At 39.6% G+C, this 27934-nt stretch overlaps 5 protein-coding genes across 5 annotated transcripts; 2 read left to right on the top strand and 3 right to left on the bottom strand.

The window, feature by feature from the left end:
- The first annotated feature begins 3317 nt into the window (after positions 1-3317).
- LOC121049210 (wall-associated receptor kinase 2-like) lies at positions 3318-4370 on the top strand. Its single transcript, XM_040505863.1, has one exon. It carries the CDS (start codon positions 3471-3473, stop codon positions 4368-4370), a length of 900 nt encoding a protein of 299 aa, XP_040361797.1. The 5' UTR covers positions 3318-3470.
- On the top strand, positions 4249-6460 carry LOC112166633 (wall-associated receptor kinase-like 22). The gene is made up of 3 exons (XM_024303506.2): positions 4249-4359; positions 4501-4671; positions 5079-6460. Exons 2-3 carry the CDS (start codon positions 4515-4517, stop codon positions 6302-6304), a joined length of 1383 nt encoding a protein of 460 aa, XP_024159274.2. The 5' UTR covers positions 4249-4359; positions 4501-4514; the 3' UTR covers positions 6305-6460.
- Positions 6461-9501: 3041 nt separating this feature from the next.
- LOC112202849 (UDP-glycosyltransferase 88F3) lies at positions 9502-11083 on the bottom strand. Its single transcript, XM_024343870.2, has one exon. It carries the CDS (start codon positions 11023-11025, stop codon positions 9613-9615), a length of 1413 nt encoding a protein of 470 aa, XP_024199638.1. The 5' UTR covers positions 11026-11083; the 3' UTR covers positions 9502-9612.
- A 1850-nt stretch (positions 11084-12933) lies between these two features.
- LOC112202850 (anthocyanidin 5,3-O-glucosyltransferase) lies at positions 12934-14550 on the bottom strand. Its single transcript, XM_024343871.2, has one exon. The coding sequence runs from the start codon at positions 14456-14458 to the stop codon at positions 13064-13066; it is 1395 nt and encodes a 464-aa protein (XP_024199639.1). The 5' UTR covers positions 14459-14550; the 3' UTR covers positions 12934-13063.
- Positions 14551-15114: 564 nt separating this feature from the next.
- On the bottom strand, positions 15115-20569 carry LOC112168016 (kinetochore protein NDC80 homolog). Its single transcript, XM_024305129.2, has 4 exons — positions 19344-20569; positions 18716-18962; positions 15850-15996; positions 15115-15613 (listed from the first exon to the last, which is right to left on the bottom strand). The coding sequence occupies exons 1-4, from the start codon at positions 20450-20452 to the stop codon at positions 15341-15343; spliced, it is 1776 nt and encodes a 591-aa protein (XP_024160897.1). The 5' UTR covers positions 20453-20569; the 3' UTR covers positions 15115-15340.
- Between the last annotated feature and the right edge of the window lie 7365 nt (positions 20570-27934).

Here is a 27934-nt window from a genome sequence, read left to right as displayed (position 1 = left end):
TTGATGAGATAGTCTTCCCATCGTTAGGGGGAGATAGGAACAATAATGTTCAATAGGAACAACAGGAATTGTCGTGGTCTGTCCCCACTTTGTCTCATCTTGATCCCAGAACCACACAGTCCGAAATTGAAGTGTGAAGAATTCTCGATCTTCAGAACGTAGCAGACTCTATGCCTAATGCGTTTTCTGATACCGCTAAAGTGACAAGATCACATATACCTGCTGCAAACGTGCCTGCAAGGATTAATGTCCCAAAAAATCATGGACATGGCGCCACCTCTAGGGGTATTGTGCATGGCGCCACCACCACTAATAGTGATGGTAATGTGGCTCAGCTCGGGCTCCCAGCAAGGAAACGTGAGTGGCCCAAAGGTTCGATGGATTCTCTCCCGAGAAAGAAACCGAGTTTGGCACAGAAAGATCCATTAATCATCGAAATAAATAGCCCGTCTCATGAAGATATTCTGGATTATGGTTGTGTCTAAGAGACATCATTGGGGGACGCTCCAATGTTAGAACCAATTCCAGGGAATAGGGAGATCTCCATGAATTACACTAATGTACATGAGACGTTGAATCGAGATTCTATTATCCTTGATGATGTGTTCGCATATTCTATTGCTCAAGGAATTATAGAACACGAAGATATCGAACCTCGCTCCATTGAAGAATAGCAACGAAGAGCAAACTGGCCTAAATGGAAAGATGCGATCCAGGTTGAATTGGATTCACTAACAAAGAGACAGATATTTGGGCCTATAACGCTGACACCCCCAAAGTATAAAGCCTATTGGCCATAAATGGGTCTTTGTTAGAAAGCATAATGAGAAAAATGAGGTTGTTAGATAAAAAGCCCGCCTTGTGGCGCAAGGTTTCTCACAACGCCCTGGAATCGACTACGAGGAGACATATTCTCCGGTAATGGACGTTATAACGTTCCGCTACCTTGTCAGTTTGGTAGTTTCCGAAAAACTTGACATGCAGCTTATGGATGTGGTTACAACATATCTCTTTGGGGATCTAGATTCAGAGATATATATGAAGGTTCCAGATAGACTTCAATTACCCAAGTCAAGTGGCTCTAAACCACGAAGTGCGTTTTCAATAAGATTGAGACGCTCACTATATGGATTGAAACAATCTGGACGGATGTGGTATAACCGTCTAAGTGACTACTTGATTGGGAAGGGATATGAGAACAATGAAATAGGCCCATGCGTGTTTATAAAAAGGACAAGTTTCGGATTTACAATTGTAGCAGTTTATGTCGATGACATGAACCTAATTGGAACTCTATATGAGTTAAAGGAAACTGCTAAGTACTTGAAATCCAAATTTGAGATGAAAGATCTTGGGAAAACACGGTTTTGCCTCGGACTAGAACTCGAGCCCCATAGCGATGGAATTATGATCAATCAGTCAGCATATACTCAAAAATTACTAAGATGCTTTAATGAAGATAAAGCAAAGCCTGTGAGTACTCCCATGATCGGTCGTAGTCTTGAGCCTGAAAAAGATCTGTTTCGTCCAAGGGTTGAGGACGAAGACTTATTAGAGGCTGATGTGCCCTATCTAAATGCAATAGGCGCATTATTGTACTTAGCTCAATGCACATGACCAGACATCTCATTCGCAGTAAACTTGTTAGCTCGACACAGTTCTGCTCCATCACGCTGCCATTGGATTGGCATAAAGATAATCTTTCGATACTTGAGAGGTACGATTGATATGAGCTTGTTCTATCCCTACAGAGAGAAAAGAAATAACGGAAGTGTGGGATCAGACTTCACAAGGCAAAACGCCACCTTCCGTGCTCCTCCTCCCTTTCATCAAAATGACAATGATGTCTTGATGAGTTTTGCTGATGCAGGGTATCTCTCTTACTCTCACAAAGGTCGCTCCCAAACGGGTTATGTCTTTACCATAGGAAGCACTGTGGTATCTTAGAGGTCTACAAAGCAAACCCTTGTTGCTACTTCCTCAAATCATGCAAAGATTATCGCTCTACATGAAGTCGTGCGAGAATGCATATGGCTAAGGTATGTAGTTAGACACATTCAAGGAACTTGTGGTTTGAAGTCTACCACAGATGAACCTACATGCATTTATGAAGATAATGCAGCTTGTATTGAGCAAATGAAGTTAGGTTTCATCAAGGGCGACAACACCAAGCATATATCGCCTAAGTTCTTTTACAATCAGCAACAACAAACACTTCTAAATATTGAAGTGAATCAAATCCGTTTAGAGGATAATGGAGCGGACTTGTTTACCAAGTCGTTACCTAAATCCACCTTCGAGAAACATGTGAAGAGCATCAGATTAAGAAAGTTATCCGAACTCCCATAATTGTAGAAATTAGGGGGAGACCTTGACATCAGGGGGAGGTATGGTGTCTACATGTTCGATCTCGAAGAGTGAAGGACATGTTATGCTCTTTTTCTCTTCGACCAGGATTATTTTTGTCCCACAGGGTTTTTGTTACATGACAAGGTTTTTAGTGAGGCAACGATCAAAGCGTCATCACCGAGTTTGAGCGGCATAAGGGGGAGTGTTGAAGGATGTCGACTACTCCACATTCACGCGCGTCGTGCTCTTTTTCTCCTTCGACCAATGTTGTTTTTTCCCACAAGATTTTTATTACTTGGCAAGGTTTTTGAAGAGGCAACTTAGAAGCGCATAGCAGAGGCAAAACTATTGACGTGGAATATCCAAGGGGGAGTGTTATAAATGAGAATGACTATTCATGCAATAGGTATTGCTTAATGTATGCGATTGACCGACTCGTAATGTATGCGATTGAGATACTTGTAATGTGTGATTGACAGACTCGTAATGTATGTGATTGACATACTTGTAATGTGCGATTGATTAGTATAGCTATTATGTATTGCCTTTTGTATACATGATGTAACCCTATATAAACCTTATGGTGAGATGAATACAATACAATACAATTTTCCAATTCTCTACAACAAAAACGACATTTTGTTACCCTGTATCCCCGATATTTCCGATATCTCCCTTTTTCAAAGTATCGATATATACAAAGATACCGATATTTAAAACCTTGGTCTTGGTTAGCATGGTCACGAATAAGATATGTCAGAGTTGGATGTCATGAAATACGTACCTGTTAAACGAGCACAGGGAATGCTACATACACACGCATGTGCGTGTAAGTCTAAACAGCAGAACTGCAGAATGCCATCTGTTATGTGGCAGCAGAATTGAAAAAATTTATTAATGCATTCTTTCCCAATTCAATTATACCCTTGCTGCTATTCTCTCTCTCCTCTTTTTTGTTACAAAGCTGAAGTCTACTCTCTCTTCTTCCTCTCCTCTCTTCTGCAACAAGAAGACACCACCACCGGTAAAAGCTCTGGACTTATCGGATTCATCAAAGAAAGAGAAACAACAAACCCGAGCTCCTGCCCTCCCCTGCTTGATTTGGGGTCGTCGATCAGATCATGGCGTTGCGACTCTCTGTGGTGGCAGTGCTACTCCTGTTATCGGCGGCTAGTACTACTACTACGACAACAGCAGCTCCTGCTCAAGCCCTGACTGGCTGCTCAGACAAGTGCGGCAATCTCACAATTCCATATCCATTTGGCATGAAGACGGATTGTTTACTTAGAAAAGAATTCTTTATCAATTGCAGCCATACCACCCAACCACCAACAGCATATTTGATGTACAGTGATCTCATTGTTACTAACATTTACCTTGATGAAGGTGAGTTGCAAATATTGAACGATGTAGGGCGAGCTTGTTACGATGAAGAGGGCGGCTATCAAACTGACAGAAGCATAAAACCTCAGCTCTTGTTGCAACCTCCATACACCATATCCAATACCAAAAACAAGTTCTACGCCGTTGGATGTGACACTTCCGCAATTGTTAACGCCTTCCGAGGGAAAGAAGAGTTCATTACTGGGTGCATGTCCATATGCAACAGTCTTGGCAGTGTGGAAAAATCTTGCTCTGGAGTTGGGTGTTGCCAGATTAACATCCCCAGCGGGCTGTACAATCTGACGGTGGAATTAAATAGCTTCAAAAATCATACGCGTATATGGAACTTTAATCCCTGCAGCTACGGCTTCATTGCAGAGGAAGGCCTGTTCAATTTCTCCCCTTCGAGTTTTGAAGACCTGAACTACAGTGCATTGCTTCCAATGGTTGCTAATTGGGCAATTGGGAATGAAATAGATACCTGTGAGACAGCTCAAAAAAGGTTGGATTACGCATGCAATGCTAATAGCAACTGCGTCAACAGGCCTATCGATGGGTCTGTAGGTTACTTGTGCCAGTGCTTGCCTGGTTACGAAGGAAACCCCTACCATCCAGACGGTTGCCAAGGTGATCTTTAATTTTTAGTTTTACATACTTAAGCGATCAGCTAATATATATGGAAATTAAAGCTAGCTCAACATTGCAATATATTTTACCAAATTAATTGATTTGTGATATATGGCTTTTCCTTTCCTATCTTCCATTCAGATATTAATGAGTGCATGGCTCTAAACCCCTGCCAGAATGGAGAGTGCTTAAATTCACCTTCAGGTTACTCTTGTTTATGTCACAAAGGATACAAACACAACGGCATCAGTTGCATCAAAGATGATTCCGAAAGACGGTTCAAGATCGTTCTCCTGCGTTTTGTCTCATTGGGTATGTATTCTTCCATATTCTCTGCCTAATATTCTAACTTAAAATTGTATTAAATAGTAGTTTCGGACATAAATTTACCTTTCAGCTACTTTTGGTTCCAAGTTCAAATTAAGCCGACTTTCTCAGGCTTTTTCTTTTCTTTTCTTTAAAAGAAAAAAAAGCAGGGTAACAAAAACAGAATATATAGGAAGACGTTTCCCTTGTGTTTGTTGTTAAAAGAGAATAGATAAGAGAATCCGTATCAGTCTAAGAAAAGAGAGAAGCTTTGATCGAGCACTGCTTCCACTTGGTTTAGTACGTTAATTACACACACACACACACATACAGATATGTATAGTTGTAAGAGCAAGCAATATACAGCTTCTTGGTCAAGTTAATTAACTTTTCTTCTTTATTGAGGTATTCAGTTGGCGGCAGTACTCTTGGACTAATATTTCTATCCATTGCTGCATGGTGGTTGGTCCAAGTCATAAAGAAAAGGAAAAACAAAAAACGAAAGGAGAAGTTTTTTAAACAAAATGGTGGTTTAGTATTGGAGCAACAATCATCTTCTGGTGATCAAGCTAATGTTCAAAAAATTAAGTTGTTCAATTCAAGGGAGCTGGAGAAAGCCACGGACAAGTTTAGCATAGATAGAATTCTTGGCCAGGGAGGGCAAGGTACTGTTTACAAGGGAATGTTGATGGATGGACAAATTGTTGCTGTAAAAAAGTCTAAAATAGTTAACGGAGGCGAAGTTCAACAATTCATTAATGAAATTGTGATTCTTTCACAAATTAACCACAGAAATGTGGTTAAACTATTGGGTTGTTGTTTGGAGACCGAAATTCCCCTCTTGGTCTATGAATTTCTACCGAACGGAACACTTTCTCAGTACATTAATGGCCAAGATGAGGAGTTTCCTCTTACATGGGGAACGCGATTGCGAGTGTCTACAGAAGTTGCTAGAGCTCTTTCATATTTACACTCGGCAGCTTCTATTCCTATTTACCACCGGGACATCAAGTCCACCAACATACTCTTGGATGCCAAGTATAGAGCAAAAATTGCAGATTTTGGGACTTCAAGATCCATTTCCATTGACCAGACACACCTCACCACACTAGTACATGGAACATTTGGTTATTTGGACCCAGAATACTTTCAATCAAGCCAATTTACAGAAAAGAGTGATGTTTACAGCTTCGGTGTGGTCCTTGTTGAGCTCTTGACTGGACAAAAACCAGTTTCCATGATGAGATCGCAAGAAAGTAGAAGCTTAGCAACTCATTTTCTTCTTTCCATGGAGCAGAATCGTTTGTTTGATATTCTTGACGCTCAAGTTATGAAAGATGGTAGCAAAGAAGAAATTATAGCAGTTGCTAACCTTGCGCAAAGATGCTTAAATTTGAATGGAAGGAAACGTCCTACTATGAAAGAAGTAGCAGTGGAACTGGAGGGCGTTCAATTGGCAGTCAAAGACGCTGTTCATGTTCAACAAAATTTGGTAGAGGAAGGAGATGTCGGAACTGATGAAATAACCACAGAGGCTTATTGCGATGTTGTTTCTACATCAATTGGTCCTTTTACAGATGGTGGTACTACAGGTTCTCTATCCGATGAACAACCACTATTGTTTTACAATACACAGTAGTAAGTCGAGGGAACAAAATGCTGAAATTGCAAATCAAATCAATGATGCCACTGTTAGATTGGAGGCCATCTAGCTAGATGGCAATCACGTTTTTCTTCTTTTACAGTTTAGCTATTGCAGGCTATACATATAGCTAGGCAATTTAGTATGAATAAGTTTCACTGCATATTTATTGCTTTCTAATATGCATGGCGCAGTAAGTCAATGTGAATCATAGACAATGCATTAAAAGCTTTGTCTGCTATGTCTAGAAGTTCCTATATAAGAAAGGGAAAATTATTAGGTGGTCCCGGAACTTGGGACAACCTAGTAATTATTCTAAGAAAACAGGTCGTATGTTGTGTAATCATCAAATTAACTCATTAACTCATTGAAGAGTTTATCAATAAGAGGCTTGTCTTCCAATTTCTCTCATCCTTTACCTTGTTATTCTTGTTTCATTTCTTTAAGTGTGAGTGAGTGTGGTGTGATTTTGTTTGTAAACCTTTCACCCATTATAGTTGGTGTTAGCTTAAAAGCTTAAATACCAGCACAAAAGTCGTACCCTAGACGTGCAAGGCAATTAGCTTGTTCCGGTTGTATTAATTAATAGTGTAAAAGTTAGCGCAAATAATGCCCCTACCTCAAATGGTTTCCCCTGTCTCAAGATCCTCCATGTTACTCTTCACTATCCTAATTCTAACAATACTCTAACTCAATAGAGGAGCTGATTTCTTGTTGCGCTGCACTTGAAGATTTGATCATAGATTGAGATATTGGATTATATTTTCGTAATGATTTCAATCTTAATATTTCTGCACCTAAAGTAAAAAGGCTGCAAATGAGTCTCAACTTGACCAACTGAGCTCTCGTGATGTAAATTGCATTTGCAGAACTTTTATCGATGCTAATGTTCCAAATCTTAAAGAGTCGGACATTTGTTATGATTTTTGGGTGAGCTATTCTTTAAAGAACGTAAAATTCTTAAGCAAAGTCATGATTGATATCAAGATACCGGGCAAATTTGTATTCCATCCATTCAATAGCCATCATTTTGAACATGCTGATCGCGTGCTTATACTCTTCACAGAAATTTCCCACGTTAAACATATGTCGATTTCAACTTATATGCTGATGGAAAGTATGCTATAACTTGTTTGCATTTTTGTTTTCCGGTGTTATGGAGAGCTCAAAAGCCCAGGAAAAAAAATTCATCCAATATTGTCTTTTGTTCCCATATCTTGGTATTTCTGCTCCTCCAAATGCCCCATAATAGCATGAAGACCTTATTTAATTGTTCTTTGTTTAAATTGGATACCATCTCCAGTAGCCATTCCTGAAAATTGGAAGCCATCCCCCCAAGTCCCTGCAACCCCACTCTATTCCACACCTCCTGTGCATATAGGCATTGGACAAGCACATGGAGACTATTCTCCATATCATGGTCACATAGCACACATCCTGTCTCCCCTACATAACCTTTAGAACTAAGACTCATTCTAGCAGGCAATATATTTGCTGCTGCCCTCCAAGCATTGAGTGTGACTTTTCTGGGTATCTTGACGTTCCATATAGCCTTCCAAACTGCCTTTATAAGTTTATAGGATCAATCGCTAATGGAGGCGCTAAAACTACCCCAAGTGCAAGATCCTTTGCCACATAGTACGCACTATTTGTAGTGAACACTCCCTTTTTATGGAAATGCCAAATCTGTCTATCTCCCACTACAGTCCTACTCGGGAATATTTAGAATAAGATCAATATCAGCCTGAGAGAAGTACCTGGTGATAAGATTTATATCCCAACTCCGTGTACTTGGATAAGTAAGCTCGGACACATACACAGGAGCAACCCGGCGAGGAGGTGAAGACGGGCACCTAGGATACACATCAGGAATCCAATTATGGTTCCAAATTTCAATCTGAGACCCATTACCCACATGCCATAGGAGTCCTTGTACCAGAACTTGTCTAGCTTCCACTATACTCCGCCAAAAAAAAGAGTAGTCCCTATTTCAGCAGTGCTAAATTCACTATTTGGGAAGTAAAGAGCTTTATACAGCCTTGCTATTAATGAATTGGGGTACATCTTTTCCCTCCAGCACGCATCACCTGTGTGATTGACTAACAAGAAGCTACCAACCAGTTATCTATCATTCAAACTTGGAGTGCAACCTTACAGGGTCGTGCTAGGCTCAGGTTATTTTTTCACATTTCAGATGCCGTTTTCTTTTTCATAGGATGCAAGAATCTCGTCTCTATAATTGCCCAAAAGCCAAAATGGTACAGAGCTAATGAACAAAGGGGAGCGGCATGCTACTAACCTTTATTGTGGTATAGCATGCGATGCACCTTCAACGAGGCAAAATGAACTATAAATGTGACAAACCAAGGTTTACTTATGTGCAAATGGGTCTGCAGTTGGTCTCCTAGAGTGGTTAATTCCATCTACAAAGGAAATTTATTTGTCAGTAGTTCAGTACCTTAGCTGTTGCTCTTGATTGAAGCAAGATACAATACAGTAAGAGGGGGTAATGCAAACTAACAGCTACTTAAAATTGCAAACTACTTGGCCGTTCCCTATACAAACTACTTAAAATTGCAGAGAGGGTGGTAAAGCGACTGAGAAGGCAATTGGAGCTAAAACAACCAGCCCCCACAAACTGTCACTGCATCAGCACCAAATATCAACAGCCACCTCTAAACAGCAGATGCAACTACATCATAGGAGACATGTATTCCACACAATAGCTGGAATAATCAATATTATAGTGCAATCAGGGTTGTTATAGTAACAGAGGTTTCAAAGTTCATTGTCATAGATGCAAATAACCTTGAATTCAAGCATCTGCAGAGAGCACTCTGACTCTCTGGCTTCATGCATGTTCACAGTTTCACATGACTAAGAGAATAGTAGATACTTCTAATATAATCTCCTTCCTTTTTTGGTATTTAATATAATCTCCTTCCTGATACCACTTTCTGTGTAGCTCATAATTCTAAGGCTGGTAGCTAGCAACTCTCATTACATTAGCTCATTCCTACCAAGTACTAAAGCAAATAGACTCGTTGAGTAAACTAAACGGTGTTCAAACAGTAGTAGCTAATCACTTTTTACTTCTAAGAATTTTTTTTTTTTTTTTCAGGCAATCTAAGCTCAGGTTCAAATAAGAGGACTAAATTATCCATGGTTCAAACATGTCAAGATCTTACCCACAATAATCATCAAGCATTTCTGGTTTGATATCTGGTGATTATTGTCTTACAAAAGAAGTAACAGAGTAACAGACACATATAGATTGGTTTCTATGGTACATGTTTTTGTTTTCTTCAGTGCATCCAAGAACTTACCAGCTCTGAAAAAGAAGTGAAGGATGAGCCGCCATTTCTCCAAGCAGCCAAACCCATTGCCTTGACAGCTTGACACCTTTCTCTTAGACTTTTCCCTTCGTCCGACTCCATGTCCATCAACCTCAATACCTTCTTCTCCACCTCATCTGCACTCACCGACCCTTGTTTTGACTTCGACGGCACCTCAAATATCGGTATTGCCAGCTTCATTTCCTCCACCAACACCACACTGTTCACTTCCTGCTCAGCATACAAAGGCCAAGCCACCATAGGCACTCCATAAGTCACTGCTTCAGTGATTGAGTTCCACCCACAGTGAGTCACAAACCCACCCACAGATTCATGACTTAGAATAGCAACCTGTGGCGCCCAAGATGTGACTACAAGACCTCTATCTTTGGTCCTCTCCAAGAACCCTTGTGGCATTAGTACCTCCAAATCCAGTTGACTCTTCACAACCCACAAAAATCGCAACTTGCTTCTCTCCAAGCCTATAGCCAATTCCTTAAACTGCTCTTCAGAAAACGTACCTCTGCTTCCAAAGCACAAGAACACCACACTCCGGCTCGGCTGCTTATCCAGCCATAACGTGGAACAGTTAGTTGGCATAGGCGAACCGCCTTGGATCGACCTATTTTCAGAGTCGGAAATCAACGGCCCGATGTGATATAACGGCGGGGTTTGATGATTAGGAACACAAACACCTTCCTTTATGGCCTTGATTGCTCGAGGCTCAAGTTCTTGGAAGGTGTTTGTTATAATTCCCTTCGCTTTTGGAAGATAGGAAGCAAAATAGAGAAAGAAATCATATTCAGCCTCGTTGCGGTCGAGAATAGGATCCGGCATTTGGGAGCCTCGGAGCGCTGGCAATCCCGGATACTCAACAACGTCGTCGTTTCGGTCCTTGAAGCTCTCCGGCGTTTGATCATGGACAGTGGGGAAGTACAGAAACAGAGCAAGAACAGAGGCGCAGGAGGTGAAGTAATAGTAAGTTGGGATTTCAGGGTCGTAAGGGTGATGCCATAGTGACGTGATAAAGGCGAGGACTTTGGAAGTGAGAGAGATGGTCTTGAGGGCTTGGAGGACACTGGGGACAGTTTGAAGCCTGAGTTGGTGTACGCGTTCGGGTCTGGTTTGGGCGTCGGGTTGGGGGAGGTTGAGTGCGGGGAGAGTGAAGAAGGAGATGCGGGCTTGATCGGGATCAGAGTTAGAAGAGAGAAGATGGTTGATGTATGAGGATTTGGCGAGAGGGGAAGATGTGTCGAGCAAGACTGTTATGGACAAGTTGGGGTGGCGTTGGGAGATGAGTTTTCCTAGTTCGACTATGGAAACCATGTGGTGCGATCCAGGTGATGCTGGGTATAACACTATGCTTTGTTTCATTCCCGCCATTGTTGATCCTAAACAGAGAGAGAGGATCAGGGAGAGTCTTCTGTTCTGAACAGTGTGGGGAAGACTTGGGTGGGTAAAAGTCGTTATATGGAGGCTTGGAAAATGAGACAAACCAATTATATAGCGCCACGTTGTGTCTATAGAATTAATAACTCAATTAACAGACCAATCCGTTCATAGATGTGTCGGACTTTTCTGATTTGAAACGCTGACCAGTAGAGTGCCCCTATTTGTTTGAATTTGAAAATTCTCGATCGCAATTTCTTTGTTTTGCCTTGTTTTTTTTTTTTTTTTTTTTTTAGTGGAGTTTTAAGAATTACTAAAATGAATACTAGTTAAGTACTTTTTTATGAGACTTACTTTTCGATTACATTTTCGTAAATCAACTATTAGATGTTTAGATATTTATTTGAAGATCATTTATGCAATTTTTCAATCGTTAAGACATTCATAATCTTGATTTATCAGTTACGAATATGAACAGTTCATGTTTGACAGATTTAGTTCGTCCATTGATTTGATCTAATTTGATACCTTAACGATTAACAATTTAGAAAAAAATTTCATAAGTCATTTACTCATACATACATATATATCTAACGATTAATTTGTTATAATGTAATAAAAAAGTGAGTTTCCCAAACCGTTGATTAAAAAGTCTTTAACTAGTCTTCATTTTTGTAGTTCTCATTAGACCTCCTAATAAGGATACATGAAAAGTATGAAACAAACAAATCGGGGATGGGTACAAATAAGCAACTTCAAAAATGTTATACTGACTTAATTACTCCAACTTGTCAACTAGCTATGTATAAGGTTAATGTGTGTATGTCATGTTGGCATTTACCAACTTGTGTAAGTGAAGTAATCAGTAAGCTGATAAATTAAGATTTGCCAAATCCTTCGTCTTGTTTAGTTGCTTAAAATGATTGAAATATAAAAAGGAAAACAAAAAATCTGTTTTCTGGACTACCCCGAGTCCTTGAGTAGCTATCGACCCCCGCAAGGTGGTCACCGGAGACTAATTTTGGTATCAAAGTCCGATCTGTGATGGAGTCAGTTGCAAACCGACTTACCGACTCTCCCTCTAGTGATTTTTGAAAATTTTGATTTTGGATATTAATATTTTATGTCTTAATCCACATTGGTTTGATATTTTTATGGTAAGTGACTAATGGCAGTTTAATGCTATGTTTACGTACTTGAAATCAAAGCAAAATGGACTCCGGAAGGTTCAGTACTTCAATCGGATTTGGAGAATCCGGAATCATGCATTCCATGAAAGTGTCTAGTTTAGTGTCAGGAATTGAGCTCAAATAATAGTAAGTGCTAGAAAAAGAAAACCATTGTACAAAGTTTGTAACTTATGTTTGGAACCAACTTGCTAAATTTTTATGTGAACATACATGATATACAGACTTGATGATTCCTTGACTTGATTTGTCCGATGAGGGTTGTTATAGTAAGCAGAGGTTTCAGAGTTCATTGTCACAGGGTTGTTATAGTAAGCAGAGGTTTCAAAGTTCATTGTCACAGATGCAAATAACCTTGCATAGTTGCATTCAAGCATCTGCAGGGAGCACTCTGACTCTCTGGCTTCATGTTCACAATTTCACATGCCTAAGAGAATAGTAGCTACTTCTAATGTAATTTCCTACCTGATACCACTTTCTTTGTAGCTCCTAATTTTAAGGCTGGTAGCAACTCTCATTACATTAGCTCATTCCTACCAAGTACTAAAGCAAATAGACTTGTTGAGTAAACTAAACGCTGTTCTAAGAGCAGTAGCTAAACACGTTTCACTTCTAAGAATTCTTTTTTTTTTTTTTTTCAGTCAAAAAGCTCAGGTTCAAATAAGAGGACTAAAATTATCCATGATTCAAACATGTCAGGATCTTACCCACAATAATCATCAAGCATTTCTGGTTGATCATCATAAATTTTAAATGACTTGTATTTGATAACTGGTGATTATTGTGTTACAAACAAGTAATAGACTTGCATAGATTGGTTTCCATAGTACATAATTTTGTTTTCTTTAGTGCATCCAAGAACTTACCAGCTCTGAAAAAGAAGTGAAGGATGAGCCACCATTTCTCCAAGCAGCCAAACCCATTGCCTTGACAGCTTGACACCTTTCTCTAAGACTTTTCCCTTCTTCCGACTCCATGTCCATCAACCGCAACACCTTCTTCTCAACCTCATCTGCACTCACCAACCCTTGTTTTGACTTGGACAGCACCTCAAATATCGGTATTGCCAGCTTCATTTCCTCCACCAACACCACACTGTTCACTTCCTGCTCGGAATACAAAGGCCAAGACACCATAGGCACTCCATAAGTCACTGCTTCAGTGATCGAGTTCCAGCCACAGTGAGTCACAAACCCACCCACAGATTCATGGCTTAGAATAGCAACCTGTGGCGCCCAAGACGTGACTACAAGACCTCTATCTTTGGTCCTCTCCAAGAACCCTTCTGGTAGCAGTACCTCCAAATCCAGCTGACTCCTCACAACCCACAAAAATCTCAACTTGCTTCTCTCCAAGCCTAAAGCCAATTCCTTAAACTGCTCTTCAGAAAACGTACCTCTGCTTCCAAAGCACAGGTACACCACACTCCGGCTCGGCTGCTCATCCAGCCATAACAACGTGGAACAGTTAGTTGGCATAGGCGAACCGCCTTGGATCGACCTATTTTCAGAGTCGCGATCGGAAATGAACGGTCCGATGTGATATAACGGCGGAGTTCGATGATTAGGAACACAAATACCTTCCTTTATGGCCTTGATTGCTCGAGGCTCAAGTTCTTGGATGGTGTTTATTATAATTCCCTTTGCTTTTGGAAGACAGGAAGCCATATGGAGATAGTGATCATATCCAGCCTCGTTGCGGTCGAGAATAGGATCCGGCATTTGCGAGCCTCGGAGCGCTGGCAATCCCGGAAACTCCACAACGTCGTCGTTTAGGTCCTTGAAGCTCTCCGGCGTTTGATCATGGAAAGTGGGGAGGTACAGACACAGAGCAAGAACAGAGGCGCAAGAGGGGAAGTAATAGTAAGTTGGGATTTCCGGGTCGTTAGGGTACTGTTGCACTGCTGACGTGATGAAGGCGAGGACTTTGGAAGTGAGAGAGATTGTCTTGAGGGCTTGGACGACATTGGGGACAGTTAAGAAGTATTCGAGTTTGGGTTGGGCGTCGGGGTGGGGGAGATTGAGGGAGGGGAGAGTGAAGAAGGAGATGGAGGTTTGATCAGAAGAGAGAAGATGGTTGATGTATGAGGAATTGGCTAGAGCTCGAGGGGAAGATGTGTCGACCAAGACTGTGATGGAGAAGTTGGGGTGGCGTTGGGAGATGATCTTTCCTAGTTCGACTGTGGAACCCAAGTAGTGCGATCCAGGTGATGCTGGATATAACACTATGCTTTGTTTCATTTCCGCCGTTGTTGATCCTAAACAGAAAGAGAGAGAGAGAGAGGTTCAGGGAGAGTCTTATGTTCTGAAGTCTGAACAGATAGGGGAAGACTTGGGTGGGTAAAAAAGTCGTTATATGGCGGCTTGGAAAATGAGAATGGTATAGAATTAATAAAGTTAATTAACAGACCAATCCGCCCATAGACGTGTCAGACTTTTCTGATTTAAAACGCTGACCAGTAGAGTGTTCCTATATGAATTTGAAAATTTTGTTTTACTTTATTTTAGAAGAAGAACTCTTTTATTAATAAATTACTCTTGAAAAAAAAAATATCCGGAAAAAAAAAAACGATTATAAATCTTGAAGTGTGATTTAGAAACTTTAATTATCTATAAAGTAAAACCCCTATATATCCCCTATATATGAACATGTATTAATTTGTTGTTTTCAAAATGATGAGAATGATAACCATGGATTACTTTTGTTGTTTTCATTCAAATATTAATATGAATATATAATGAACGGCAAGTTTACCTCAAAAATCACAATAAACGCATTCAAAACCGATGAGGATAAAGAAGGGGGGGCTTGGGATTTCTCATATCCCCTATCCTATCCCTTATCATGTAGAAGGTAACACAGTCTGGATATTGTAGATACCAAATATCAAATCAAATACTCCGAATTAAGCCTTCATTCGATCAACCACACATTAAGCACTAACATGAAAGTATAAGATTCTCCAGAATTTCCAAATTTTACTGAAAACATGGCATTACAATTAGAATACAGGCATCTATATACACAAACCATGCCTACAGACAAAACCACAACATAATTTAGCACACACTAAATGCAGCAAAAGATGATCAGTAGGAGCACAAGTATGAGTGTATGACAGCCTACTGAAGCTGATAGACCTTGCTGGCTTCAGTTGATTCAGAGCGTTGGCTTGAATCAAACGGAAAACTGTACTGGTATTGCAACGAACCTTTGTGAATATCTGATAACATAGCTGCAGTATCGGAGACATCTCTATTCATTTCTTCAATCTTTGACTGCACATGTTCTTTGTATTTTGAGACCGAGTCAATTATGGCAACGAGTTCGCAAGCACACCTCTGAGTCTCTTCTTCAGTTTGTTTAGTTACTTCCTGCAATTTCAATTTGGAAGTCTACAACAAACAAGAAGTTGATTAAGACTCATATGAAAGTTCACATATTTCTGATTAATTAATTAAGGCTGTTCATGTAGCATAAAAGAGACTATCTGCCTTCACAATAATGCTATTCTGCCTTTCAAAAGAGACTATTTTGCTCAAATGTATTTCCTTTGAGCCAGCAAGAGCAACACTTTTTAGCTAATTAAGTGAACAAAGAATTATTAGCAAACAAGGTCAGAGACTCAGACCTTCAGAATCTCAGCTGCTTCTCTTTCCACAATATTCATGTCATGAGCCTCCTTTTTAACTTCATCCATCATATTTCTAGCTTCTTCTTCACATCTATGAGTATAGTCCTGTGTCTCTTTCCTTAATGAATTCAATTGAGCTTCCACCTAATGAATAAATTCTTCATGAGTGAACGTCAAATCAAAGAAAAATTCTTGCAAAATATTTCGTCCATACGAACTGCAGTATGAGCAATAAGCTAGATAGAACTTAAATCATGAGCATAAGTTTCAATTGTAAACGGTAAAAAAAGGGTGAAAGATCTTCATAATGTATGGCAAACTCAACGAGTCACCACAGGACCAACATTTGGAAATGAACCACCCTTTCCTCCAGAGGGTAAATACCAACTTCCAGAGACTGATACAAACTTTTTTATCCAAGCTAATGACATATTGACAACCATCTGAAGGCAGTGCTTTTAGATAGTATTTACAAAATATAGGGGTCTATAACATCCATTGGCATCATCAGAGTCCACAGATTCTGGCTTGTTTTCTTAGAGAAATTTCATCCTACTTCTAGTTTTATTTTGAAATTGCATATGACCTGCACAATTGATTTTCTACCAGGTTAGACATACAACAGTGATCAGTGTGGCTCATTCTATTCACCAACTATTCAAGCTCAAAGCCCCACCCCAAAAGAAAATAAAATAAAATGAAGAGGGCATCTGATAGCCACCCCCAAAAGTGATACTCAAATGCATGTCAAGGATAAGCATATCTAACTTAGTTCACTGTAGCAGACCAGATAAGATATCAAAAATTTGTTCAACAAAATGACAATCATACTGCTAAAAACAAGAAGGGGAGCTATTTACACCGAGTCGGGGGATAAAATTTATCAGAAGAGTTTTTTCAAATCTAATAATCAACAAGTTATCTCAGTTTTGATGAACTCCTTGTTCATCCTACTTGTATCTCTTCCTTATCTTTAAAAAATAAATAAATAAATAAATAAAAAAAAAAAAAAAAAAAAGGTGTGCTGCTATGAAAAAAAGTGCATTGTAAAAAGAATACCCAGTAGACAAGTAATTAAAATTCCAACCAAACAACCATTCAATCAGCTTTATAATTTCTAATACTTGATTGAATATTGAATCTTTCTCCTATGTGCATAATGGCTTCCCTCATCTACAACTCTCTTTCTATTGTTCGAGTTAGGTACATTTGCATAACACAAAAGATATTGAAATCAAAGCACATGCAGTTAGGAAAGTCAGATGTAAACTTCAAATGACCTCATGCATTTAGCTTTTCCAAACCTTTTTTTCATAGAGCAATACTCAACAACAAAACCTTAAAGGTTAGCTACAAGAATGTTAAGTCCTTTACATTGTCTACAGTCAAGAGCCAGCTTCTGTATAGATCCTGTCAATTTTGGCCATATTACATCTGCTTATGTCATTCTTAGCCTTCCCTTTCCTTCTTTTGCCTCTTCAACTTGATTCTAACAATCTAATGGACCCGATGCACTCCATTCTAGTATGAGATTATGATAAGATGCAGGTACTAAGATGCGTATTAGAACATAATTCTTAGATGGTCAATATACTACTCTACAAGGCAAATACCAACACCAAACATATACAGCTAAGAGGTTATATCCAACAAAGATAGCCCTTAATTTCACGCTCACTGGTAGTCATAGGGCTATGAGAGTTTTACAAACAATAATAGGTCACTTATTCATTAAATGTACTACAACGCATCTTCATAATTTAGGGATATGATCTCATTACGGTTTTTTGTTTTAATTCTCAGGCAATTTATCTTATAGTGAATAGCTGATTTCTATTGTAGAGATTTACAGTTTTAAAAGCCTAGTTAATATGCGAGTAAAACATCATGACCTCTTTTGACAATGCTTTCCAACCACTTGGATACACAGTCTTTCAACCCTATGAACAACATAATTCTCAGTACACAATCCATCCACTCCACTTGTCAGCAAATCAAGTGAAACAACTTATAACTCTAGCGTTGTTACCATTCATATTGCAATTAATACTGCTGTCAACAGACCTATAGTACATCTCTTCTATCTATATTCGATTTCAGACCTATAATACTTACTTGCAACCCTGTAACCATAAAACCTCCCACATTCTTCCCAAACTAGCAACTATTTCCCCTTCACAAAAAAAAAAAAAAAAAGCTTCCTGTAACTTCTTTTAATTGCTGCAACTAATAACTTCTAAACCAAAAGTACAGATGAACAGATGTGCCTGTCCAGAAAGAAATCAAAGTACAGCAAGTTTAAGATATTATATTGGGAACCAGCATCCTAAAAAATTATTTCAGGTTTTGGCAGCTGAGAATTCCAGGTAAAGAGAGAAACAAAGGTTCAGTAAAAGTTCTAGAGAGGATTTAGCCTTTGAAGGCTGCTCACCATTTATTGCGTTGTCCTAATGTTTTTTTATTTTTCCTCTTTGCGAAAATCACAATTCAGGTTGACTATCGTAAACTCCTGGAAATATATCAAGCCAATATGTAGTATGTCTGTATGTGTAGATAAAATGACATCCAGAGATAATTTCTGATTTAATTTTGTCAAGCAGTTGAGAAAATTTTCATCAAAACAAATAACAGTACGGTAGTTAACACTATGGTATTTATGACAACAATAACCAGACCAGGAAAAGAAAGATTGCTTCTATATTTATTATTGTAATATGTAGTCAAATAGCTTTTAGTTGCTTAGTCATTAATTTTTGAATAACCAAACAAGAGACTGGTAATGTCATTCTGTAATAAACGAACTCATTTGTTTCCCATGCAGAAACAATAATCTGTCTAGAAGACTTAGCTTTGATCCACTTACTTCATCAAGACGCGACTGAAGTGTTGATATATCATTTCTTTTTTCCTCAATATCAGCAGAAAGTGCACTCGACTGATGCTGAAGCAAAATCAACCCATCCAGTGTTTCCACAGAATCCTTCTTTATTTTTTGAGAGTATGAGTCAAGTGCAGGCTTTAAAGTTGATTTATAGTCAACTCCCATCACCTCAGCAGGTGTTGATCCCTTAGGATTCAATACATACTGAAAGCCATTACAAAGTTTCAACCTGCTACAACGAAAGAGATACCAATTTCATCAGAGAACTAAATATGTTCATCAAAATTTCTTGAATTGTAAGCTGAAACACTTGAACAGAAAGCAGCAGCAGCCAAAACATCAGGCATGAAGGAAACAACCTAAGAACAATTGTAAAGCGTACAAATTACAAGAGGTTTCTTGACATTGAAAAGATGTAGCAGGCAACTTTAAAGCACTAACGAAGGTACATGATTAGTTTAATGGCTCCATGAGTAGAGCTGTTGGATTAACTTACAATGACATGTGTCATCAAAGCTAATCATAAGGAAAAATAAATAATCAACTAACCACACAACAAATCAAATATAATGGAAACCAAAAAATCAAATTACAAGGAGGGATGACAAACCTCCTCATGACTTGGTTGCACTCCATTGCCAAAGCCTCCAACTCCTTAACCTTTGGGCTGAGCGTGTTATCCAATTCCCAAACCTTCTCCTCCCACACATTCCTAGCCAGCTCGGCTTCCCCAATGTCCCTCTCCACAGCCTGCAATTCCCTCTTCATTCTCTCCACATCCCTCTCATTAAAACTCTGCGATTCGACTCTCTTCTTCAGCTCCTCATTCTCCTGTAAAATCCTCTTCTTCTCTTCCCTCTTGGCCTCCAATGCCTTCTCTTTCTCCTCCAAAACTTTCTGCAGTTTCTTCACATTCTTGTCGAGATTCTCAATCATCTCATGGAACTTGCTCACATCCTCTTCCAGCATACTCTTCTCCCTCTCCAATGCCTCCTTAGGCGACGGCTCCGACCTCAAGGCCTCCACTTCCGCCTCCAGCTCCGTCGCATGCTGCTGCAGAACCTTCAATTGCTCCTCCGATTCGTCCCTCTGCCTCTCGAACTTCCCCACAAACTCACGATCCACCTCCTCAGCTTCATCATCTTGGCCCCTTATATAATGCAAGTAGCTCTGCAACGTGTACTGACCCACAGGGTTGTTGTCCAGAAACGCCTCCGAATTCTGCTCCAGGTGATCGTTATAACGAACAAGCTGGAACAGCCAGTGAATCACAGCGAGCAGATTCGGCCACTGGTGCGAATTCACCGTAGGGTTTCGAATCATGGACTTGTTGAGCTTGAAAGGGCATTTCAGGGATTTCAGAATCACCGGAAGGTCGTCTTCGAGCTTCGGCGACGGCCAATCGAGCCGGGCGACGAGGAATTTCAGGGCTTCGGTGATCTCTCTGGCGGGAGGGATCGGGAATTTGAGGAAGACTTGGACGGAGTGAGAGGAAAGGTAGGAATTGATGGCGGAGAGCGCGGATTGCTGGTAGGAGCGGTCTTTGTATAGGTCGACGTTTGCGATGGAGCCGCCGGGACCGCCGCCGATTCCGATCGAGGAGGGGCGGCTGCTTGCGAAGCTTGCGTCGGAGTCGCGGTGGCGGAAGTGCTCGAGCGGCGTTGATGGTGGCGGTGGCCGTGGGTTCATCGACGGCTTGGGTCGCCGACTGCCTCTCATATTGTCTGTGTGGGTTTTCAAGGTGGGTTTCCAATTTGAAAATTTTAGGGTTTTGATTTGGTCGGCGAAGCCCCAAATGGAAAATGTGCGAATCCCAAAAACTTGAATGTTCTAACTTCTTTTATTTCCCGCCCACAGAGGTCATGTATTTTTTTTTACACAACTACAAATGACTACCGGACAACCTTTTGTTTAACACAAAAGTCCACAATATTTCCCCTTATACAATTAAGGACACACCCTATTCTCTTTTTACCTTTTTACAGTTTTTTACAGCATTAGTCAATATTTTCTGCTAAAATTTCTTCACACAGTATCACCCTAAGGACTAGCCTTCAACATGCCACAACTTCACCTAACGACTTCCTGTCTAAGCGGCTACTAACAGGGCGGAATCACTGTTGCCTTAGTATGACAATGGGTTCAGATTTTAAACCAAAAAATATAACAACTGCTACTGTAACCAACTGCTACTGCTACTTTAAAATGCAGAAATTCAAAAATATTTTTGTGACAGAGTAATGGGCGTAAGCTGAATTTATTTATTCCAACATAAATACAGATATAGAACTCAAAGCCTCTCTCTTGGGCAAACAGCTAGACGCTGTTTAGCTACTCATAATTGATTACAAATACTTACTTGTAATAAGATGCACACTGCATCAAAAAAGACTTATTGAAAGCCTGCTGCTACTGCTTATAGCTTTGGGAGAATCTAGAACTGATTTTGCTATTTTCAAATCTAGAACTGATCTCTCTCTTTTTTTCCTCTCCTTTCCTAAGAGAAACTAAAGCTCCTTATATAGGGAGCGGAACTCAAATTACAATTCAAAACATAGAAATGTACAGGATAATTCCGTGAACTTCTGCTTTTCTGAGTGCTCTTGCTGGTAGAGGTCGGTCAGGGAAAAGCAAAAGTGGTTGGGTGAAATGTTTTTCACTTTCTTCTTTTTGAAAAGCAAAAAGTATCTTTTTTGAAAAGATAACAGTTGCCTCTTTGTCTTGGTGCTTTTTTCTTTCACCCTTGGTTTCACCCGTTATGCTACATATTCTCATCTGTTTCTGAATTGTGGCCAAAGACAAAGGAGTTGTTATCTGCCTGGGCCATTCTAACAGTGGTAGCATTATCTTCGACGTCTGTATCAACATACATCTTGTAGTGGTTGTCATTTTCAAGCTTTTCCACCCAGTGCATGCATGCCATTGTCGAATCTATCTCTTTTCTAGTGAGAGATAGGAATAGGTCACTGCTGACTACGTCAGGATGATCGTATGCAGTGATAATAATTTTTTCTCCTGCTGCCAGGAAGGTATTGCTGATATCTTCAGAGATGATCTTTTTGATGTAGTCTAGAGCCATGACCTTCATCCATGGGATGCTTGAGTTTGGTTGGCCATTGTATCCTACACAGGCTGGTTGAAGATATTTTCTTTGAGTAATTCTCACATAATGATATGGAGGAATATATTCAACCTCACCGTTTGCCTTCTGGATCCATTCTGGAGGAGTGGATCTGAACTTTAGACGAAGCATACAGTCATTTTTTCTGATATTTTTGACTGTGTTTACAATGATGGGCGGCAAACCCTTCAGATCATCATTTGTTTTTGTCCACAGATTATGGACAAAACCATTTTCAACAAGCCAGAGCTTGTGTTCTTGAGGATGTTCACTCTGAACATTAACCAAGTATCTTCCAACATAGGGACCTGAAACAATGAAGAGAGTTGGAGGAACTAGGTCTTCTGAATTATGTCTTCCTATCAGACTATGAAATTCATGCCAGTCTGATTCATTAAGTGCCATGATAGGGACCCTAGCACTTTCTGGACTTTCAAGGAAGTAAATTTTTTCTTTTCTGACAGCACTCTGCTACATATGAATTTCTTCAGTTTGTGGTCTGGCATTCTCATAAAGTTCTTCAGCTAGAGCAAAGAGTGCCGGGAACATTAGACCACTGCTTCTTTCCTGGAAGGCAAACAAAAGGTTATCCAGGATTGCCTTATGGTGATAAGCCAGTCTCCTGCCAGTTCTGAACACAGGAGTATCAAAATTTCTTAATTCATAATTAAAAACATTTATAACTCCACTCGGAGTTGGTCTGCTTTTTGGCAAAGCAGCAGCCATCAACGGTCTTGATGTGCCTTTACCGTCTGCCGTTTGAGACGGGCTAGCCAATCCTTTACCCTGGGATTGATCAGTTGAGGCCAAGCCTTTTGAGCTTAGCAGAAACCTTTTAAGGATTTTTTCTTTGGTTTCTCTTGGATCCTCTTCAGGTTCCTGTTCTTTCCCAGTCCTTCTGCTTCTGGGATTACGACTTCGTCGTCTTCTCTTTGGCTGAACATTGCCATTTCTCTGGTCAATGCGTCTGGAAGATGATTCTTGTTACCTGCAATTAATTCAACAGTATAATCATATTGGTTAAGAAATAATTGCCAATTTGCTAATCTTCCTCTATCAGTAGCTTTGTCAAGTTTAAAATTTTTAAAATTTGTTATTCTGGCACAATCGGTGAGGACAGTAAAGGGTTTTCCAAGATATGCTGGAGAATTTAAAATCGTTTTCTTGACAGCTAAAATTTCTTTTTCCCCTGTAGGATAATTCAGTTCTGCAGGGCTGAACTTGCCACTACAAAATTTGCAGATCTTTTCAATGTTAGTTCCAGGCGCTCTCGCCAGAACCACACCGGACCAGTAATTATCACTCGCATCTGTCTGGAGGATAATTTCATCATTCTCTTCTGGTTGTTGAAGAGGAGGGAGGTTTTTGCAGAGATTTTTTATCTGCTTCACGATCTTTTCATCATCTTCTGTGAAGTTCCATTTTCTTTTAAAACTTGTCTTAGGAGATAACATCGCTGTTAACCCTGAGATTTTAGGGATGAAATCCCTCCCATAGTTTATGACACCAAGGAATCTCTCTAGACTCTTAGCATCAGGAATTCTATACGGGAATTTCCAGATCTTTTCAAGACTATGTGGTTGGAGTTTTATTACTCCATTCTTGATGTTTATTCCTAGGAAATCAACTTCATCGAGGATAAAGAAGATTTTCTTTTCTCCTAGGATAATTCCATGCTGAACTATCAGCTTTACTACCTCATAGAGGTGTTTCATGTGTTCTTCTCTGTTTTTGGAGAAGACCAGAATGTCATCTATATAGACGACGCAGAACTCCGCAACATGTTTGAAGATGTTGTCCATCTTTCTCTGGAAGATTGAGGGAGCTTGCTTTAGACCAAAAGGCATTACCAGCCATTCGTAATGACCTTGTGGTGTTCCAAATGCAGTGAGAGGAATACTCTCAGGATGCATCTTGACCTGCCAGAAACCCGACTTTGCATCGAATTTCAAAAAGACTTTAGCTCCTCTGAGGTGGTTGAACAATACTCTTACTTGAGCGATTTGATAACCGTCTTTGACAGTCTTCTTGTTGACATCTCTGTAGTCAATCACCATTCTAGCTTTTCCTCGTAGATTTTCTGCATGATTTCTCACGTAGAATGCTGGAGCATGATGAGGGCTAGTGGAAGGTTGAATTAATCTCTTGTTCAGGAGATCTTCAATATCTTTTCTGAATTCCTTTTGATCTTCCTCTTTTTACTGAGGAATGGCTTTGACATGACAGATAGCATTCATGTCATGTAATCTCAATTCACAGACCACTGGGTCTTTTTCCCAAAACTTCTGAGGATCTATGTCGATATTCTGTTCGAGTAGTTTCTTGATTTTTTCAAGAGTGGGAATTTTCTGAGACTCAAGCTTGTTCTGAAAGTGCTTGAGGTTATGCTCATGGATGAAACTAGCTTCTTCATCTTCACTAGTTTCTTCTTCTTCTTCTTCAGAAGATTCTTCAACAAGCAATTCTTCTTGTTGTTTGATTTGGAGTATAGGCTCAAATTTGGGCTTGTAGGGGGTAAGATCACCACTATTCTGTTGCGATCTCTGATACTGAGTAGTAAAACCGGGACCTACCACACTTTTTGCTTGTGTGAGTCGGTCTGTCCAGAACACCCGTTCTCCTTTTCTGAAGCCTATCGCTTCTTCATCTTGAATGAATCGTTGTTGGAGAATAAAATCATTTCCCAACAAGAAATCAGATCCTTGGCCTTCAGATTGCCAAACATTCTGGATGATAAATGTTCCTCCACCAATGGTGATATGAGCATTTTTTGCTACTTTTTTCATGGTGAGATGGCTCCCATCAAATGTAACACCAGTAGCAGATTTTTTCTTGTCTTCTTTCCAGAGTTCATCTGGAATTGCAAATCTCTTTGCAACAGTAAAATCCCGATCCATTATCTACAAAGGCATGTAGATGATATTTTCTGTGATCCGGGAATTTTAGTCCAATCTCAATGTAGTTGCTATATCTACTGGTAGAGACGACCTTGGATTGTTGAAGCTCATTTTCCTGAGCTTGCTCCTTTTGAATGAATGGTTTACATTCTTCTGGAACAATTTCTGGTGTTTTAACTAGTTCAATATCTTCATCGATTTTTTCTTCACCGATGATTCCTTCCTTTATTTCTGAGGAAGATGGTTCCATGGTTTCCTGGAACAGAGTTTCTACTTCTTTAGCCTTTTGCTCAGCGAAGTATTCTTCATATTCTTGTTCAACTAATTGGCTTACAAGGCCATTCTTGGTTTTCCTTCTTGCTTCAGCTGTGAAGCATTCTTTGTGATAAGTCTTCTTAGACTCTTCACAAAACATTGGGAGACCATTCTTTTCGTGACATAGGCAGTAGTCACAAACGAATGTACCAGGGTTCACCTGATAAGAAGACATGAAAGATTCTGCCTTGCTTTCTTCCCAGTTTTTGATTCTCAAAACATTCATTTGTCTGGATTCGAAGTACTCTACTTCAGAATCTATCTCAAACTCATCTGATGAATCTTCTTCTTCAGACCAAGCAGAGTAGACTGACCTGTCGTCTTCTTCATTATCAGAATAGGCTATTTCGTAGCCTTTCATGTTTGCTACTTCTACTATTTGCTCATATTCTTCAAAGAGAGCTTTAGTAGATCTTTCACCCTTTTCCGGGCATTCATTGGCATAGTGCCCTTCAGCTTTACATAACCAACATCTGCAAGCTTTCTTGCTTGGTTGTTTATGCTGATGAGTATTCTTCTTTTTCTTGAATAATTTCTTTTTAGGATCTTCATCCTGCTGCTTCTTGTAATTGGAACTTCTCTTGAATTTCCAATCTCTTTTTTGATTACTCTTTTTGAATTTTTTAGAGTAATAATTTTTTTTCTTTTTCCTGGGGAATTTGGATTCATGACATCCCCAGTTTGTGGGCATATCCAGTATTCCATAACAGAAATTTTCAACTCCTTTGAGTTGCTTCTTGGCCATCTTAGCTCTAAGATTGGCTTTGCATTGCTCCTTCAGTAATTGCCGGATTCTGTTGGCAATCCCTCCAACTGAAAATCTTTCAATTGGCTTTTCAGCTATGCTTTCTCTCACAGCTGTTCTCCATGGTTCAGGGAGTTTTCTGTGCAACAGATTAACTAGATCAGTATTCTCTAGTTCACAAATTGTACAGTAGTATTCTTGAAATTCATTCAAGTATTCCTCAAAATATCTCATGTCACAGATTTTGAGAGCATAGATATTCGATTTTGCCGTTTCTTTGACTTTTTCACTTAGATTTGAAAGATCTCCACAGAACTGATCGTACAGAGGTACTGCAAAATCATACGGAGACTTTGAATTTTTGATCTCTTCAAGCCAGTCTCTTCCTCTGGCAGTTTCTTTGAAAGATAGGTAGTACTTTTTTGCCACTCCGGTAAGAGTAGTTTCATAGTACACCTGCAAATCTGGTGCTTCAAATTTGCCAAGGGTAAGTGCAGAAGCCATCATCAGGCTATCTACCCATTGGTCAATGGTTTTTCTTTTATCTAGACTCTTGTCTAGATTTAACCAGATGCCATAGTTCGTGATAGGAACTCTTGGCAGATTGTCCTCTGGGACAAATATTTGGGAATTTCTTTCCCCTTTTTTATCCGTGGGGGCTTTCTGAAATGGGAGTTTTGTTTCCCTTTTTTCTCTGCTAATGAAAGTTCTGGAGCTTTCTCCATCTTCCATTTCAATATCTTGATAAGGAAAGACTTTTCTCGTCTTTCTGATTTTGAATTCTTTCATTTTTTCGATTAGTTTTTCTAATCGTTCAGGATTTTCACAATTCTCAGCTTCTTCATAAAGATCATAGAGCCTCTCAGCTCTGAGCATATGGACTGGTCTGTTTAGATCAGCTTCCAGATCTTCTTCTGATATTGGTTCTTCAATAGTGGGTTTTGTACCACTGACACTAGCTTCTCTAGTGCTGTAGCTTCTTCTCAGAAGACTGCTGTTTATCCTGAGGTTCTCAAGACAGACATCACTCTTTCTGTGATTGTCGAAGTTGAGGCTGATTTCTCCAGTTTTTCTACTTTCGTAGATTTTTGCTTTTGCTCTTTCCGGTTGCTTTTTTGGACCGGATAATTTCCATTCAAGAGGAAAAGTCACTTCATTCCAAGTAACTTTATGAATCTGTTGTGAATGGTTCTTCTGATTGGTGAGGAATCCAGTAGTAAGACCTGGGATATTTGTTATCCTTGTCTTAGGGGCTACTGTAGTACTCATCAATTTATAGTATATTCTATATACTATTGCCAGTTCTTGCATATCTTCTTTCATGGATATGCCATCTGTCTTGACTCTCAGTCGTAGACAGTGAGCTGCATCTTTCAAGCTGGTGGTGAAGTTGGGGAAGCAGTTGAAATATGCCACTTGATCACATAAGGATGCTTCTAGTGTTCCCAACAGACTAGCTTGGAAGTCTGTTAACCTGTTGTCCTGTAGAACACATAGGACTGAACAATTGATGCCTTCACGAGTAAGCAGATTTATGCCTACTTGGACTGCTCCAATATGCATAAATTGATATTTTTTCGCTTGAGCTCTAGCAACTTCTGAAGGAGTGATCAATAGAAGATCAGTCTCTCCTCCTGCTGTAGTGGGGGTTGTAATCTCTAATAGTTTAAAATAATGGCTGTCCATTAAATCAAACTTTCCCCGTTTGTAGATTTGTTTAAAATCTAATTTTGGGATTGAGGAATTTTTTACCTCTTGTTTGATTTCGTTGAATTCGAACTCTTCAGCATTTAGGAGCTGTACTCCTTTCTTTTTTCCAAAGATGCTTAACATCTTCATTTCTCTTTTCTCCGGGTTTTCATACCGGATACTATTCTGACTAGTAGATGGTTCCAGAAAAATCATGTTTGGAACAAGATTTGAGTCTGGTTTTTCTAATGGTTTGAATCCATTAGCCTTCTTTTTTACTGTAGGCATTTTCTTGTCCTTCAGTATATTTTTCATAGAATCCAGCGTTTTTTGCTGTTCATTGATTTTTCTACTGACGACTGTCAGCTTTTCTTCTTCCGTTTTTGGAAGTTCCTTGATATAATCCAGTTTGTTTTCCAATATTTCCAATTGGT

Source organism: Rosa chinensis, chromosome 5 (genome assembly GCF_002994745.2).
Source record: "Rosa chinensis cultivar Old Blush chromosome 5, RchiOBHm-V2, whole genome shotgun sequence".
NCBI lineage: Eukaryota > Viridiplantae > Streptophyta > Magnoliopsida > Rosales > Rosaceae > Rosa > Rosa chinensis.
The sequence above is the reverse complement of the archived record's forward strand: the minus strand, read 5'-3'. Positions and strand labels throughout refer to the sequence as shown.

What these genes read in the sequence shown, in the direction of transcription:
- LOC121049210 (XM_040505863.1), top strand. Translation starts at nt 3,471, where the DNA reads ATGGCGTTGCGACTCTCTGTGGTGGCAGTGCTACTCCTGTTATCGGCG.
- LOC112166633 (XM_024303506.2), top strand. Translation starts at nt 4,515, where the DNA reads ATGGCTCTAAACCCCTGCCAGAATGGAGAGTGCTTAAATTCACCTTCA. An exon ending in CCTGCGTTTTGTCTCATTGG is followed by an intron (nt 4,672 to 5,078) that starts GTATGTATTCTT and finishes TGAGGTATTCAG; the next exon opens with TTGGCGGCAGTACTCTTGGA.
- LOC112202849 (XM_024343870.2), bottom strand. Translation starts at nt 11,025, where the DNA reads ATGGCGGGAATGAAACAAAGCATAGTGTTATACCCAGCATCACCTGGA.
- LOC112202850 (XM_024343871.2), bottom strand. Translation starts at nt 14,458, where the DNA reads ATGAAACAAAGCATAGTGTTATATCCAGCATCACCTGGATCGCACTAC.
- LOC112168016 (XM_024305129.2), bottom strand. Translation starts at nt 20,452, where the DNA reads ATGAGAGGCAGTCGGCGACCCAAGCCGTCGATGAACCCACGGCCACCG. An exon ending in TGCAACCAAGTCATGAGGAG is followed by an intron (nt 18,963 to 19,343) that starts GTTTGTCATCCC and finishes TCGTTGTAGCAG; the next exon opens with GTTGAAACTTTGTAATGGCT. An exon ending in AAGCAGCTGAGATTCTGAAG is followed by an intron (nt 15,614 to 15,849) that starts GTCTGAGTCTCT and finishes TGTTTGTTGTAG; the next exon opens with ACTTCCAAATTGAAATTGCA.